General features: G+C 46.3%; 1 protein-coding gene across 1 annotated transcript; it reads left to right on the forward strand.

Annotated features, from left to right (window-relative positions):
- Positions 1 to 366: 366 nt before the first annotated feature.
- LOC131212609 (lateral signaling target protein 2 homolog) lies at positions 367 to 12,279 on the forward strand. Its single transcript, XM_058206539.1, has 4 exons — positions 367 to 815; positions 7,730 to 7,870; positions 7,940 to 10,044; positions 10,139 to 12,279. The coding sequence occupies exons 1-4, from the start codon at positions 780 to 782 to the stop codon at positions 11,094 to 11,096; spliced, it is 3,240 nt and encodes a 1,079-aa protein (XP_058062522.1). The 5' UTR covers positions 367 to 779; the 3' UTR covers positions 11,097 to 12,279.
- The last annotated feature ends 308 nt before the right edge of the window (positions 12,280 to 12,587 follow it).

Below are 12,587 nucleotides of genomic sequence, written 5' to 3' on the forward strand. Positions count from 1 at the left end.
AAAAAGGCATAGTGTGTAAAGATGCACCATTGCTTTACATTACAATTGTTAAAACAACGTAAAATGTTTTGTGAAGCATTGGAGCTCGTTCGCAAAGCACTTTAAACGGGCGAAACCTGTTCGGAAATGACAGTTGTTGTGAACTGTTGTATGGTTCAAGGTTCCTCTACCGTTGTAGGGTTCCATGTTTTCCTCGAGTGGGCGCTTGGATCGAAATTTTTGAGAAGACGGCAAAAGTTCAAGATTGGTGCAAGCGCTAGGTGCAACTGTACCAAAAATCACTGTTCACCAAAAATCACATCTGACGAGAAATGATTCTTCAGTACGCGCTCTCGAAAGAAATAAAGTTCGGAAGTTAATTGATTCAGCCGATAGCGAGGAGTAACGCCACCAATAATCCTCGTTTTCTGCGACCTGGAGAGCTGACGATGTGTGGCTGAGAAGCGCTGAAGCATGTTGTGTTGTTGTTTTCGTTAGTGGCGCCTGGCAGTGTACCGTGCAATTGTGCTGTTTCGTTCAATTCCTGTGGCCACAAACTCGACGAGCGTTCGTGATAGTGTGTTTATTTTAAAAGCGAGTGTGTCGTTCCCGTGTAACTACAGGCCAAGAATCGTTTATCGTTTAAAGTTTACCAGTCGCGTTCTGTCGCAACTTCCTCTGGAAAAACAAGCAATAAAAGGAACCACATAGCCTCGCAGTACGCGCGTTCGTCGTCGTGTGGATTACGGAGATTGATAAGGCATATCCAAGCAGGGGTTAAGAGTGGAGCGCCAACAGCAATGGATTCGTTGCGAAAATGGCTGAACAAGCCCAAGGTAAGTCGAGTGCGAGAGTTGTGTTCGCTATTGGGTGCCATATTTTTCCGAACCACTTTCCACTCCAGTGCGCTCTGGATCTGGAGATTCGTTGGCATGGAAAAGGAAGCAGACGAAACATTGCGAAACGAATAAGAGACGAATTGTTTCCCTGTTCTGCCAGCTCTTTAGTCAGACCAACGGCGTGCATGCGTGTGTGCGTGTGCGTCTGCACCGTACGTACAGACGTGTGGCAGCGCGGCAAGCGCAGAAGGCCTTGGGAAATTTCGTCACCAACCTCACGCACACACTGATCACGGCGGTGGCCAGACACATCGGTCGACTGTTTCTGTTCGCTACAATGACGACAAACATGACAATGAATACGTGCCCGTCTGTTTCAACGATAGTAACCCGCCCGTGCCTTCGAAAGGCTAAGTAGTAACACTTAAAAACAAACCCACACACTAAAAGGCACGTGTTATGCCGCTCCTGTCCGCTGTGTAAATCTAGTAAACGGCGCTTGAAGGAAACGTCACGAGGCGGAAGTTCTCTGTTCCTTTCGCCTCAATCGGCATTGCATCAAAACCGGAAAACCCGCCGATCATTGGCCGCGTCAGGGTTCAGCCGTTTTATGGCCATCCGTCCGTTCTCTCGACTGCTTGGGAAAGTGCACATCTGCGTAAAGTTTTCCTCGCCGCCGTGGGATTTCGCATATCTCTGCACTTTCTCTTTGTCAGGATGTCTAGTTCTCTGTCTGCCGTGGCGACAGTAGCGATGCATTCGCTTGTTTTTGTTATCTTTCGCAAAGATGCAGATAACGCTCATATCACAACCTTATTGGTGTAGGTTGTACGAGGTTAACCACTGGGTTTCGGGGTTGCAGTAGGTTCAACATCGCCTGGTCACACACCTTTGGACATAGTATGGTAACAATGCTGCGATGGAGACAATTGGTGCATATAATAACGTCACGTGCTTGAGCCGGCAGCAGATAATGTTTGCCGCAAATCGTTGCTGAATTTTATCAAATGATTAACGATGGCCCTTAAATTTATTTAACAGTCATTTGTTTAAAGCACACCGACAGCAATAACGCAAATTTGTCACAACTCCAATGTTTAAGCCCTCTTCACACCAAAATGAACGGAACGGAACGTTGCGAACGACGCGTTGTCTCATATGGCATTCTATGGGACCCTTCACACCGGCGTCGACGAAAACTTCGTACGGCGCGACGAATCTGTATGAAAAGACAACGCTCCGTTTGTGTCGCCTAAAAACTTTGGCCAAGGTTCGTATACTTGGTTTTTGGGTGAGAGGGGCGAAGTGTTGTGTTTTGACAGATTATTTGTGTTTATATTTGGAAGATCAAGACACATTGAATTTTTGGTGCGAGAATTAAAATAGTTTTATAATGAATTTGTGTTTGTATTACAAGTAATAATTAAGTTAAAATTATTTTGCATGCTTGTGATACGAAAAAAACGTCAATTGAGTAATCTTCGATTATTTTTTAACTACCCAAGATGTCTAATTGTTTTCGCCCGAACGAGAGGGCGAAAGACTTTTCCGTTGCCTGTCGCCGTCGTCGTAACCGGTGTGAAAGGTCGGAAAAAGCGTCGCGTCGAAACTTAATTAACGTTCCCTGTGTGAAGATGGCTTTAAATTAGGCGCTACTTCCCCCCAGCATTAAGCCTCTTTTGCACGGCTGTTAGTCACACCGTGACCGGTGAGTCACGGGAAACAAGTACGAGAATACTGCCGATTCACACAAAGCGGTCGGGTAATGCGCAGTACTATACCAGGCACTTGATAATGCATCAATCTATGTTTGTAAGTCGTGATAAGGATGACTCTGATCTGAATTCACGCCATAGACAAGAGAAGTTGTTGTGTTTCACATGTTTGCTTGGTACTACTTTTAACACGAGATAAAAAGCTCTTTGATGTGCTTTTGTGAAGCTGTTTGATTTGGTGGCCAATTCTTAAATGATCGCGGATCATCATCAGAACCTTGAGCTGTTTGTTTAGAGCACAGCACAACAACGAAACAATTGTTGTTTCTTCATAACCAGCGCTTCAGGTAATACTCGAACTGGTTTCTCCAAAGGAGGTCACCTTGTGAGTCGAGTATGGCCTTTTATGGTCTGTTTGCCACGTGAAGACCTGAGAGCTATCAATAACGTTCGCTGTGTTGGAAGTCGTTTCGAATTACCAAAGTTGATCATTTTTTATCTAAAATTTGTTATGTATTAGTTAAGAGTGTTCGTTTGAGATGATTATTGCCACGCGCCAAAATGGTAACGTGCATCATCCGAGTTGCGTGGAGTAAATACTTCTGTCGTTGAATGTACTTATATTAGTAAAAGAAGATTTTATTGATTGTTGGCTTGGCCTCGCAAAGCATTCGATGCACACTGCACTCAGAGACTGGCGCAGACACGGAGGTGATATAACGGAGCAGGTTTATTTGTTATTCAACTTTCGCAGTCGACCGGGCTCTACCGCGCCTACGATTGATAATGCAAAGAAAAACGAACCTAACCTTATTTTGCTCGCATTTTTGTTCCATTTATACCCCTAAAATGTATCTGGTGCTGTATATCAATGCATTCGATTGGTTTACGGAAATTTCAAAATGTCTGCTGATTGTGTTCAGTTTTTATGTTTACGTAATGATATTATCTAGGTTCTTATCTTTTGTTTCAATATTTGGCTTCATAGATTAAACGCAAGACTATGCAAGAAACGCAAACGAATATGCAAGATTCTGTTGTCGTCTGGCATGACACATCCCAGCCGTACTGAGTTGCTATTTACTTGAGCATGGAAAAATAGCTGGATGCTGGATTACTTTAGTTATTAAGAAGAGTTTGTTAACATGTGAGTTAAATATGAGACGAAGCAACAATCGTGCAAAAATAATTTACATCTTGGACTATCTTCAGTACTGGTGTAACAGTGTTCTGTTGAGAATAAAGATACATTCTCCTTTGCAACCACTCTGGAGAATTGTTCTACTGTTCAAGGGCGAAGTGTTCAACTTTACGATTGACCATCATTGTTGACGTAGCCATTGATTGTGCTCAGTACTGTACTGTACGCTGTAACAAGATGTAAATATCTTCCGTAAGAAATGCGATTGAACCTACCTATCGCTCAACCCGCAAGCAAAACGAGCACGTGAATAGTGATAATCTGTTTTAACCGAAAGTTTTATTTGATGCAACTTTTCCACACGCGTTACTAGTTTCCTGCCAGGAGCATAGTTTGTTTAATTTTCTCTCAAACCCGTAATTTCACTAGATCTTGTTGCTCGAAAAGCGAAGACGCATCCGTCGAAAACGGACAGGAAGTGAGAAGACGAGTTTTCGTGGTGTCGCGCTTTACGAACAGTAACCGCTAACGAGTTCCTACGTATTGACCTTGGCTGCCGCGACGACGACCATAATGCGACTCCGGAATGAATTTACCAGCGGCGAAGAACTCTCGTCCGTTGCCACCGCTATGATAATGAGTGGACCAGGCAAGGAGGAAGTAAATTTTCCGCATGATGAACGGTACCGAGGCCACGAAGACAATTTTCGTTATTTTGTGAAGCCATTTTTAAAATGTTCAAAAGCCTTGTAGAAGGAAACAAGTCTCGATCAGTACTGGCCCTTTTGCGTGGTTCCGTTTTCGTTCACTCCACATTTTCCATTTTTCCTCCTCTATCATTTCACGCACACACGATGAGTTGGAGAACTGAAGAGCTTCGGAGCACGTGCTTTTCTCATTTAACACGTTTTTCCACTGTCGCCGTAATTTTTGTTCGATTTACAATCATGTTTCAGTTAAAAGTAAATTTTTTTCTAATCGTACATTTAGATGTTTTTGAAACCTCATAAGACCCGGCCCGAAGAAGTCATTGCAATTAATAAATTTGGAACAAAATATTATCTTTTCGTGCACTTGGCCGAATTTTACGAAAAAAATCCGACGATTTCGAAAGCATGTTCAGTTTAATTCAAGTAATCAAACATTGTTTCTGTGGCTCAATCCGTACGGTGGAAGGCAACATATTTTTTATCTAGACACCTCTTTAGACACACTCGCGGACCGCCAGCAGCGTCTTCCGTCTGCTTGTTCCTGCGGGGAAAGATTATACTTAATTAACAAACGGGTCAACTTTCACTCTCATTTGCATGAATTTCGGTACAACGAGACGAGTTGTTTATGTACACTGCCGTGCCGTGTGGAGAAACTCGTAGTTACTGTCGTGAATCATGCGTTTTTATGCTATTGCTTGGGCACTTTTCTTAGGTAGTGTAGTGTCTGGTTTTACTGCAGGCATTTCCGAACCTGCTCTTTTAAAAAAAAAATCTTGATAATGTGTACAATGCAGTGAACGTAACATGCATCTGTATGGGATTTTGCAATGCCATTGTAGATTAATAATTAGAACGTACTTTCCCAGGCAACTCACTTTCCCGGTGCCGACTAATTCATCTCAAAAACTCCATCAGCATCAAATGTGGCTCATAATGTGCACCAATGTTCTGTGACATTGTACAACGTAAACCAAACAATAAACAAGTATCAAAAATAATTAAAAGGAAAAAGCTCCAAAAGCCCTATACTACGAAAAATTGGAATGGAAGCACTCGATTAACGCTTTTCACGCATTTAGCTCTTCTAAGCGCTACAGAAACTTGGCAAACAAATCAACGTGATAAGTTGTGGTGGTGCTTCGCGCGACTCGCCACGAGAGTATGGTGGATGTTGTCTCACCCAATCATTACTATCCGATGCTGAGTTAGCCCATCTCATCATGTCATTGTCACGATGAAATTTTTGAAAGGTTAGACCGCTTGAACAGATTGGAATTTGTTTTGTCATTTGGTTGTTTGCTGCCTCATGCGTTAACGAATTTGTCATATAGTTAATTATGATATAAAACGTTTTTTACCACCCAATGTGTCAATACTCTAATCTAACAGTTGCCTTTAACCGTAAGTCACGTATGTGATTCTCCGATGCTCACAGCTTCTTTGCGGTTTCTGTTTTTACATGCAGTATGCCAGTAGGGAACGTGACACGTCCATCACAGTTCACATGGACTGCAACAACATCTTCGGTACGTTTCGGACCCAGAGGGCACAATGTTCGTAACCGTTTGGTGGCACCGTCTTGTCTGATGCACAGTGATTTCAAAACCAAAGCTGCCCAATTGTCGTCACGGATCTAGAAAGTGGTGGACAGGTTATTTGCAAACATCGCAGAATATTTTGTCGCCGTCTGAAACCAAACAACCCATAGCTCGGGAGGCTATGTGATTTGTTTTGACGGTCAAGTGTCAGAATGATGACTCTGAGGATGATCCGTGGACGATTCGCTAATTTTCATCAGACCGTGCTGCAAAAGAACGTGGCACATGATGCTTGATCGTTTTAATCTTCCGTGTTTGTAAGACATTCCTTCCGGCAAAGGACATACCGACTAACGTGGTCTTGTCAATCCTACCAAGTGTCTGGGGCGTATGCACTTTCGACGAATGGCTAGAGAAAGTGACCGTTTCGGCTAATCTTATCTGTGACTTTCCCCCCGAGCCAGTGAGCCCAAAACGGCAGCTTTTGTTGCCGATGGCCAAAGTAACTTCGAAACACTCGAAACAAATGAGCCGTTCGGTATGATTCCAAATTGGTCCACCGAATGGGTGTCACCAGACCGCGGGGCCGAAGGTTGCGCAGCGATTTGGCCTACTTTCGTTTCGGTACGAAGGACTTCTCCGAACAAGGGAGATTAGGGTTGCCCTACAAAAGTATTAAAATATTTACACCTAAACGCTATTAGGTAATGGGATCTCTGTGGTCATGTTTCCGTTCCGGTTGGTGTTCGATTGCGCGTCCGCTGTACGGTCAGCTAAACAGTGCTCGCAAACCATCGGCGCGCTGACGATGATGGCCTGTTTCTTCGGCTGATGGCTTCAGACCACATAACGGGCAGTAGGTAGGTGCGCTCGATGGGAGATTATTACACTGTGGCCGGCGCCAATACACCGTTTGTTTACCAACGGGTTTATCCGCATATCAGTTCCGTTTTTGTTTGATGCTTTTGGGAGAAATTTTGCTCTGAATGAAAACGACTACCGCCGGCTGAGGCAACAGTTTAACGATCGTTGCGCACAACCGACGTGAACCGCCGTCTTCCAGCTTTCTTACATTACGCACACACCACACACTTGGCACGAAGGTATGCGCCGCCGTGGTTACAGCCGTGTGCGTGATCCACCGTTTGGTGCCTGATAGGAATTGAATGCCTTGCGCTTAGACGATGTGTTGTTGTATTGCGCTTTCCGTTGTTCCGCGAGTGCGTTACGTAAATGCGAAATGCTGCAATAACGTGAGCGTCGAGGCAGTGTGATGTACCGATGGTGTCCACCGCAACAGGACTCTTGCATGTACAGTGTTTCGACCGAGAAACTTTGCTATTCAACAAACGGGGAAGAGAACTTTGCTCCCCGGTCGTCAGGATAAAGCCAACCACCACAAACCGGTAGCCGCCGTTGCGCAAGGGTTTTATTCGAGCGTCAGTCATTCGTTCGGGCCCCTCTAACCCCCTCAGTACCAGCGCGGTAAGGTAATCAGTAATGGCTGCGTTTATTCCCCTTGTGACCGCTGGGGTTTTCCAATCGGATATTTATCTATTACATGATAAGTTACGGTTCATCACGACGGTGGTATAGTACGCCCAAACAAGTCAAACAATGATACCAAACAAGTTTACAGAAAGAGACAGAAACGACGCTCCAACACCGATTAAAGAGGGTTTTAGTTTTGGACTTGAAATTTCTCTTTTTAAACCCCTAACCTACTGTACGCGGTCACGTACGGTTTAGACAGCGAACGCGACATTAATCAGCGTTAACTCTCTTTCTATTCGTTTCTTGACAGGCCGACGATAAATCGCTGCTGGCACGATTTTACCATGCTGATCGTGCCTTGACAGCGATCGCCAGCGAGTTGGACAGCTTCGACGGGCGGGCGGAGCCGGTCCGCTGCACTCGGCTCGTTGGCCGCTTGCGCCAAAGTCAGGTATGAGATCGGTACCGGCATTTCCGCCTAATCGTGCCACATTAACGTTGGTAACGTTTCCATCGACAGGATCGCGTTCTGGCGATCACCAACCAGATCATGGACGAGCTGCTGGGTGAGGACCGTGCCTCGCGTGCCTTTCGTGTGAAATTCCCGGAGGAGGTGCTACAGGAGAGTTTGGCCGGTCAGCTGTGGTTCGGCGCCGAGTGTCTGGCCGCCGGTTCGTCAATCCTGAACCGTGAGTTCGAGTCGGCCAAGATGCGACCGCTTGCAAAGGCGGTCAGCAAAACGTTGGAGATCGTGCGGAGTCGGCTGCGCGAGCAGTGCCTTCGCAACAACACGCCCAACAGTCCGACGCTGCGGCTGGACCTGAACGATGCGGCCACCGAGCAGTTGTACGAGAGTCTGAAGATCTTTGATCGCCTGTTTGCGCAGTTCGAGCTCGTCTACGTGAGCGCGATGGTGCAGGTGAAGACGAAGCAGGAGTACGAAATGCAGGAGCTGATTTGTGTGCTGTTCTCGGAGACGCTCCAGCGCGCACTCAAGATTGGCCTGCTCGAGCAGGAGCAGGTCGATTCGTACGATCCCGCCCTAATGTTCTCGATACCGCGGCTAGCGATCATCGCGGGGCTGGCTATCTTTTGTGATGGGCCGCTGAACATGGACCAACCGGCGGACAACATCTCGGAGATGTTTCGACCCTTTCGCAAGCTGCTCATCAAGATGCGCGATCTGCTGCACACGCTCACCAAAACCGAGCTCTATCAACTGGAGAAGCTGCTCTGTACGAACGAAGAGATAAACCTGGGCGAACAACTGATCTGTGATGAGGATGTGGCGCCCAGTGCCGGCGGCGGCGGTGGTGGTGATGGTGCTAGTGATGACGTGCGCACCGTTCGGAAGGGCGCGGATGAGTACGAACCGCTGGGTGAGGGCAAGGAACACGTGCTCATAGTGACCACAACGACCGCCAACGATGCGGGCGATGATCGTGAAGATGATCGGACGGATGGCAATACTGACGGTGGCGCGTTCGATATGAGTGATAGGTTAGGGTGTGAATATAGTGTTGATAGCAGTACTGGTGGTGGTAGTAGTAGTAGTGGATATAAGGCAAAGAATCGGCAGTCGCGGAAGCAGCTTCGATTACCACAACATTCCTCACAGCTGTACGATGAAGAGGTTGCGAACGCAACGGTGAAAGATGACAATAATCAACGCAGCAACGGCGATGAAATCGACGACGAAGATGACGGCGTGGAGGAGGACGAGGAGGACGACGAAGTAGACGAGGATGGTGTTTTGAAGGACATTCTCGTCACCACAGACTGCACCTCGGGATATCTGATACCGAACACAAACTTTGGAAATCTGCTACAGACGAACGAGGCACCGTTAACGGACAGTTTCATCGAGACGGACGATGAGGTGCGGTTATTGAGTGACGAGGCTGCACAAATTGAGGTGGCAAACGTGATAGTGGAAGGAGCTAACATTGAGAGCATTCTTGCCGGCGGTCAGCAGCTGCTGGAGTCTGACTCGGGTCACGCAACAGCCACTAACAGCACGGATATGTCGCCAGAGCTCGAAAGCGAGCGAACCGTGGCCATTGTTGGTGGGGGATCCAGTGCTGCTGTTGTATCGGTAGCAGCTACCATCTCAGCCAAAGCTATCCAGCGATCCGCCGGAAGCTCCGGTTTGCGCAAGAAGCATCTTCCCACCAATCGGAAGAAGTCGGAAACGATCGAATCGTCCAGCGAAGACGAACTGGAAGCGGACAACGATAATGGTTATGTAGATGCAGAAGACGACGACGACGACGACGACGGGGCTGAACATGGTGGGAACGATCGAACGGAGTTTTTTGAAAGCAATTTTTCGAACGGCCTCTGTCCGTGTGGAAGTCGAAGAAAGCACCCGCGCCATATGCGATATGTTCATGTTCGTCACATGCGACCGGCGAACAAACCATCATCCCACCACTATACCAGCACCATCATTATCCCAACGCAGACCGCATCGACCAGCACCACCACCTCCCACGATGGGAATAGTCGTCACCAAGAGCAACGCGCCTCATTCTCAAGCTGTGATACTTCTCCGACGCAAAGCGAATGTAGCGATGCCCATGAGGTGTCGCTGGCGATTCGTGCTGCTGGCCGCAACAAGTTCAAGTATGTGACACCATCCCAAACGTGTCGACGAGAAAAGCTGCTTAAACAAACGCTAACGTTCTCGTTGTTCTTTTTGCGATCGGTCCATTTTCAGAACGACGGAAAACCTGCTCCATCGTTTGTTCGTGTGCATTGCGGGCGTGGCAGACCAGCTGCAGACGAACTTTGCGGCCGACCTGAGGAAGATGCTTAAAAGCGTATTTGTCATGAACTCGTCCCCGCCCGAACCAGAACAACCGCCGCCAAAGGCGACCGTCGGCGTCGGTGAGTCGAAAGAGAATCAGCATCCGGCGGATTTGTTCGAGTTCCGGGCTAGTGAGGAGGACGTTATTACGGCCGATCAGAACCATAGCGGTGGTTCAAGCCAAAGCATCTACTCGGCCGAAGAAGTGAACCCAGAGCAGGATTCTGTGTTCGTTTCGTCGGGCGATTCCTCGCCTGTGCGTCGCACGACGAGTGTGGAGAGTGGCAACGTCACGGTGAATGTGTCCGTCTCGGTCGTCACATCCTCATCCGGCAGCGGAGGAAGCGGCGGCAGCAACGCAAATGTCGGTGGTGTAGGCATACGCACGGGCCAGGAGCGAAGCGTCAGTCTCAGTGAGGCTTGCATCGTGGTGGAAGGTGGCAAAGGCTCCCTTCGCCGTTACAGTGCCAGCGGAACGAAAAACGATTACGGTCGTAGTAGGAGCAGCCCAAACAGTCCAATCAATAGCAATAGCAATGGCAGTAGCAACCATAGTTCCGTCAATACCAATGCATCGTCTGTGGAGCGGGATTTACACATCGACCAGCATCGACATGAGCACCAGCAGCAGCACCACCAACGTCGGATGCCGGAAGAACCGCCACGATGGATCCCGGATTGCGATGCTCCCCGTTGCATGGCTTGCGCTTCGGCTTTCACTCCGTTCCGCAGGAGACACCATTGTCGGAACTGTGGCGGAGTATTTTGTGGTGTTTGCTCCAATCTTTCAGCGCCCCTTCCGAAGTACGGTCTGACGAAAGCCGTCCGTGTGTGTCGCGAATGTTTTGCTCGTGAGGTCGGCGTGTAAAGTCGTGATGTTTTGTAGGTAGTTGTGCGATGTCCTTCTGTTTGTTTTTGTTTAACATCTGTTCTGTTTTGTTGCTTTTTGCACGACTTTCGATGTAACTGTAGCAGAACATTTTTATTTTATTCATATGATTTGTTGCAAATTTTTTTTGTAATATTTGACCTTGATCGATCAGATTTTAAATTTTGACCCATCTATTTTGTTAGTATTTTGTCTCTTATCTTTGTGTCATTTTGACCTGTAAAGTTATTTGTTTTAGTTGGTTCTGCAATTTGCTATTCATGTTATTACTATTATGGAACACTACCTTCTAATTGACAACTGGGAATGGTATTTGTAAGCACAACGAACGCGAAGAATGTGACCAATTAATGACACCAATATCATGTTCATACAATAAATACGATAGAAAAGCTTGGAGGGCAGCAAATCCACTGTCAATGCGAGCTTTATTGAGCGCTTGAAAGCATCCTCAATACTGTTTGCTTTAGCCCATAAAGAAAAAAGGAAAGCTATACAAATCGCTGCTATCGCTGTTCGATTTCAAAACATTCCCTCTTAGCTGGAACCTTTCATAGGAAAAGCTGCAGCATTGCTCCTGCCGTACCTACTCCTAAACGAAACGTTTACTCTGCTATATCCGTTATTTAGAAGAAACGAACCCCTTGGCATTTCTAGTGAAGAAAATGGAGTGTAACACCCAATTATTCAAAGATATTTTCTTCATAGATTGAAGAATCGTCCATTCGAAGGAATTTTGTTCGTTTGTTTGGTTTTATCGTTACGGTTCATTAGACAATTTTCCGATCGCTACAGATACACTGCTCCCGATGTATTTATCCTCAGTGCGGGTTCCATCTAAACAACCATACTGCTCTAGACACGGTCACTGTCGAAGACGTACATATTACAATGTTTGGTGAATAGCGTGTTCACCAAAAGGTTCTTTCTATTGCTTCAAAAGTTTCCAGAAAGAAGAAAAACAAAGGCAACAAGTTTCGGAGAATGATGCAGGACAGCGAAAGAGACCGACGGAGAACGAGAAAGAAAGAAAGAGATAGATCTAGAACGAATCATTGGAAAACTTGAAGGTAAAAACAAGCGAAGATGTAATTTGATAAAGGTTTAATCCTAATTTGAGTGATATCTAAATATAAATAAAAAACTGTATAACATAATTAAAAATTAAAAATGAAGTTTAAAAAGCAAGTAAATTTCTGAGAGCGTAACGTACTAAGCATATAACGTAGCTCGCATTATATTTGATTCGAGATTATGCAGACGCATAAAAAACACGAGAGCGTATAGAGAATGCAAATAAAAGTGTATTACAGATCATGAAACAATTTTGCTACAGAAACACGATCGCCCGCAGTCGTTTTCGGCGGGGAAATTATGATGAATGATGGATAATAAAATCTGTTCGTATAAAGGTTAGCCGAGTGCCAGCGTTCAAACCAACACTAAGCACAACACGTCCGTTGAGCATAC

Source organism: Anopheles bellator, chromosome 2 (genome assembly GCF_943735745.2).
Source record: "Anopheles bellator chromosome 2, idAnoBellAS_SP24_06.2, whole genome shotgun sequence".
Lineage (NCBI taxonomy): Eukaryota > Metazoa > Arthropoda > Insecta > Diptera > Culicidae > Anopheles > Anopheles bellator.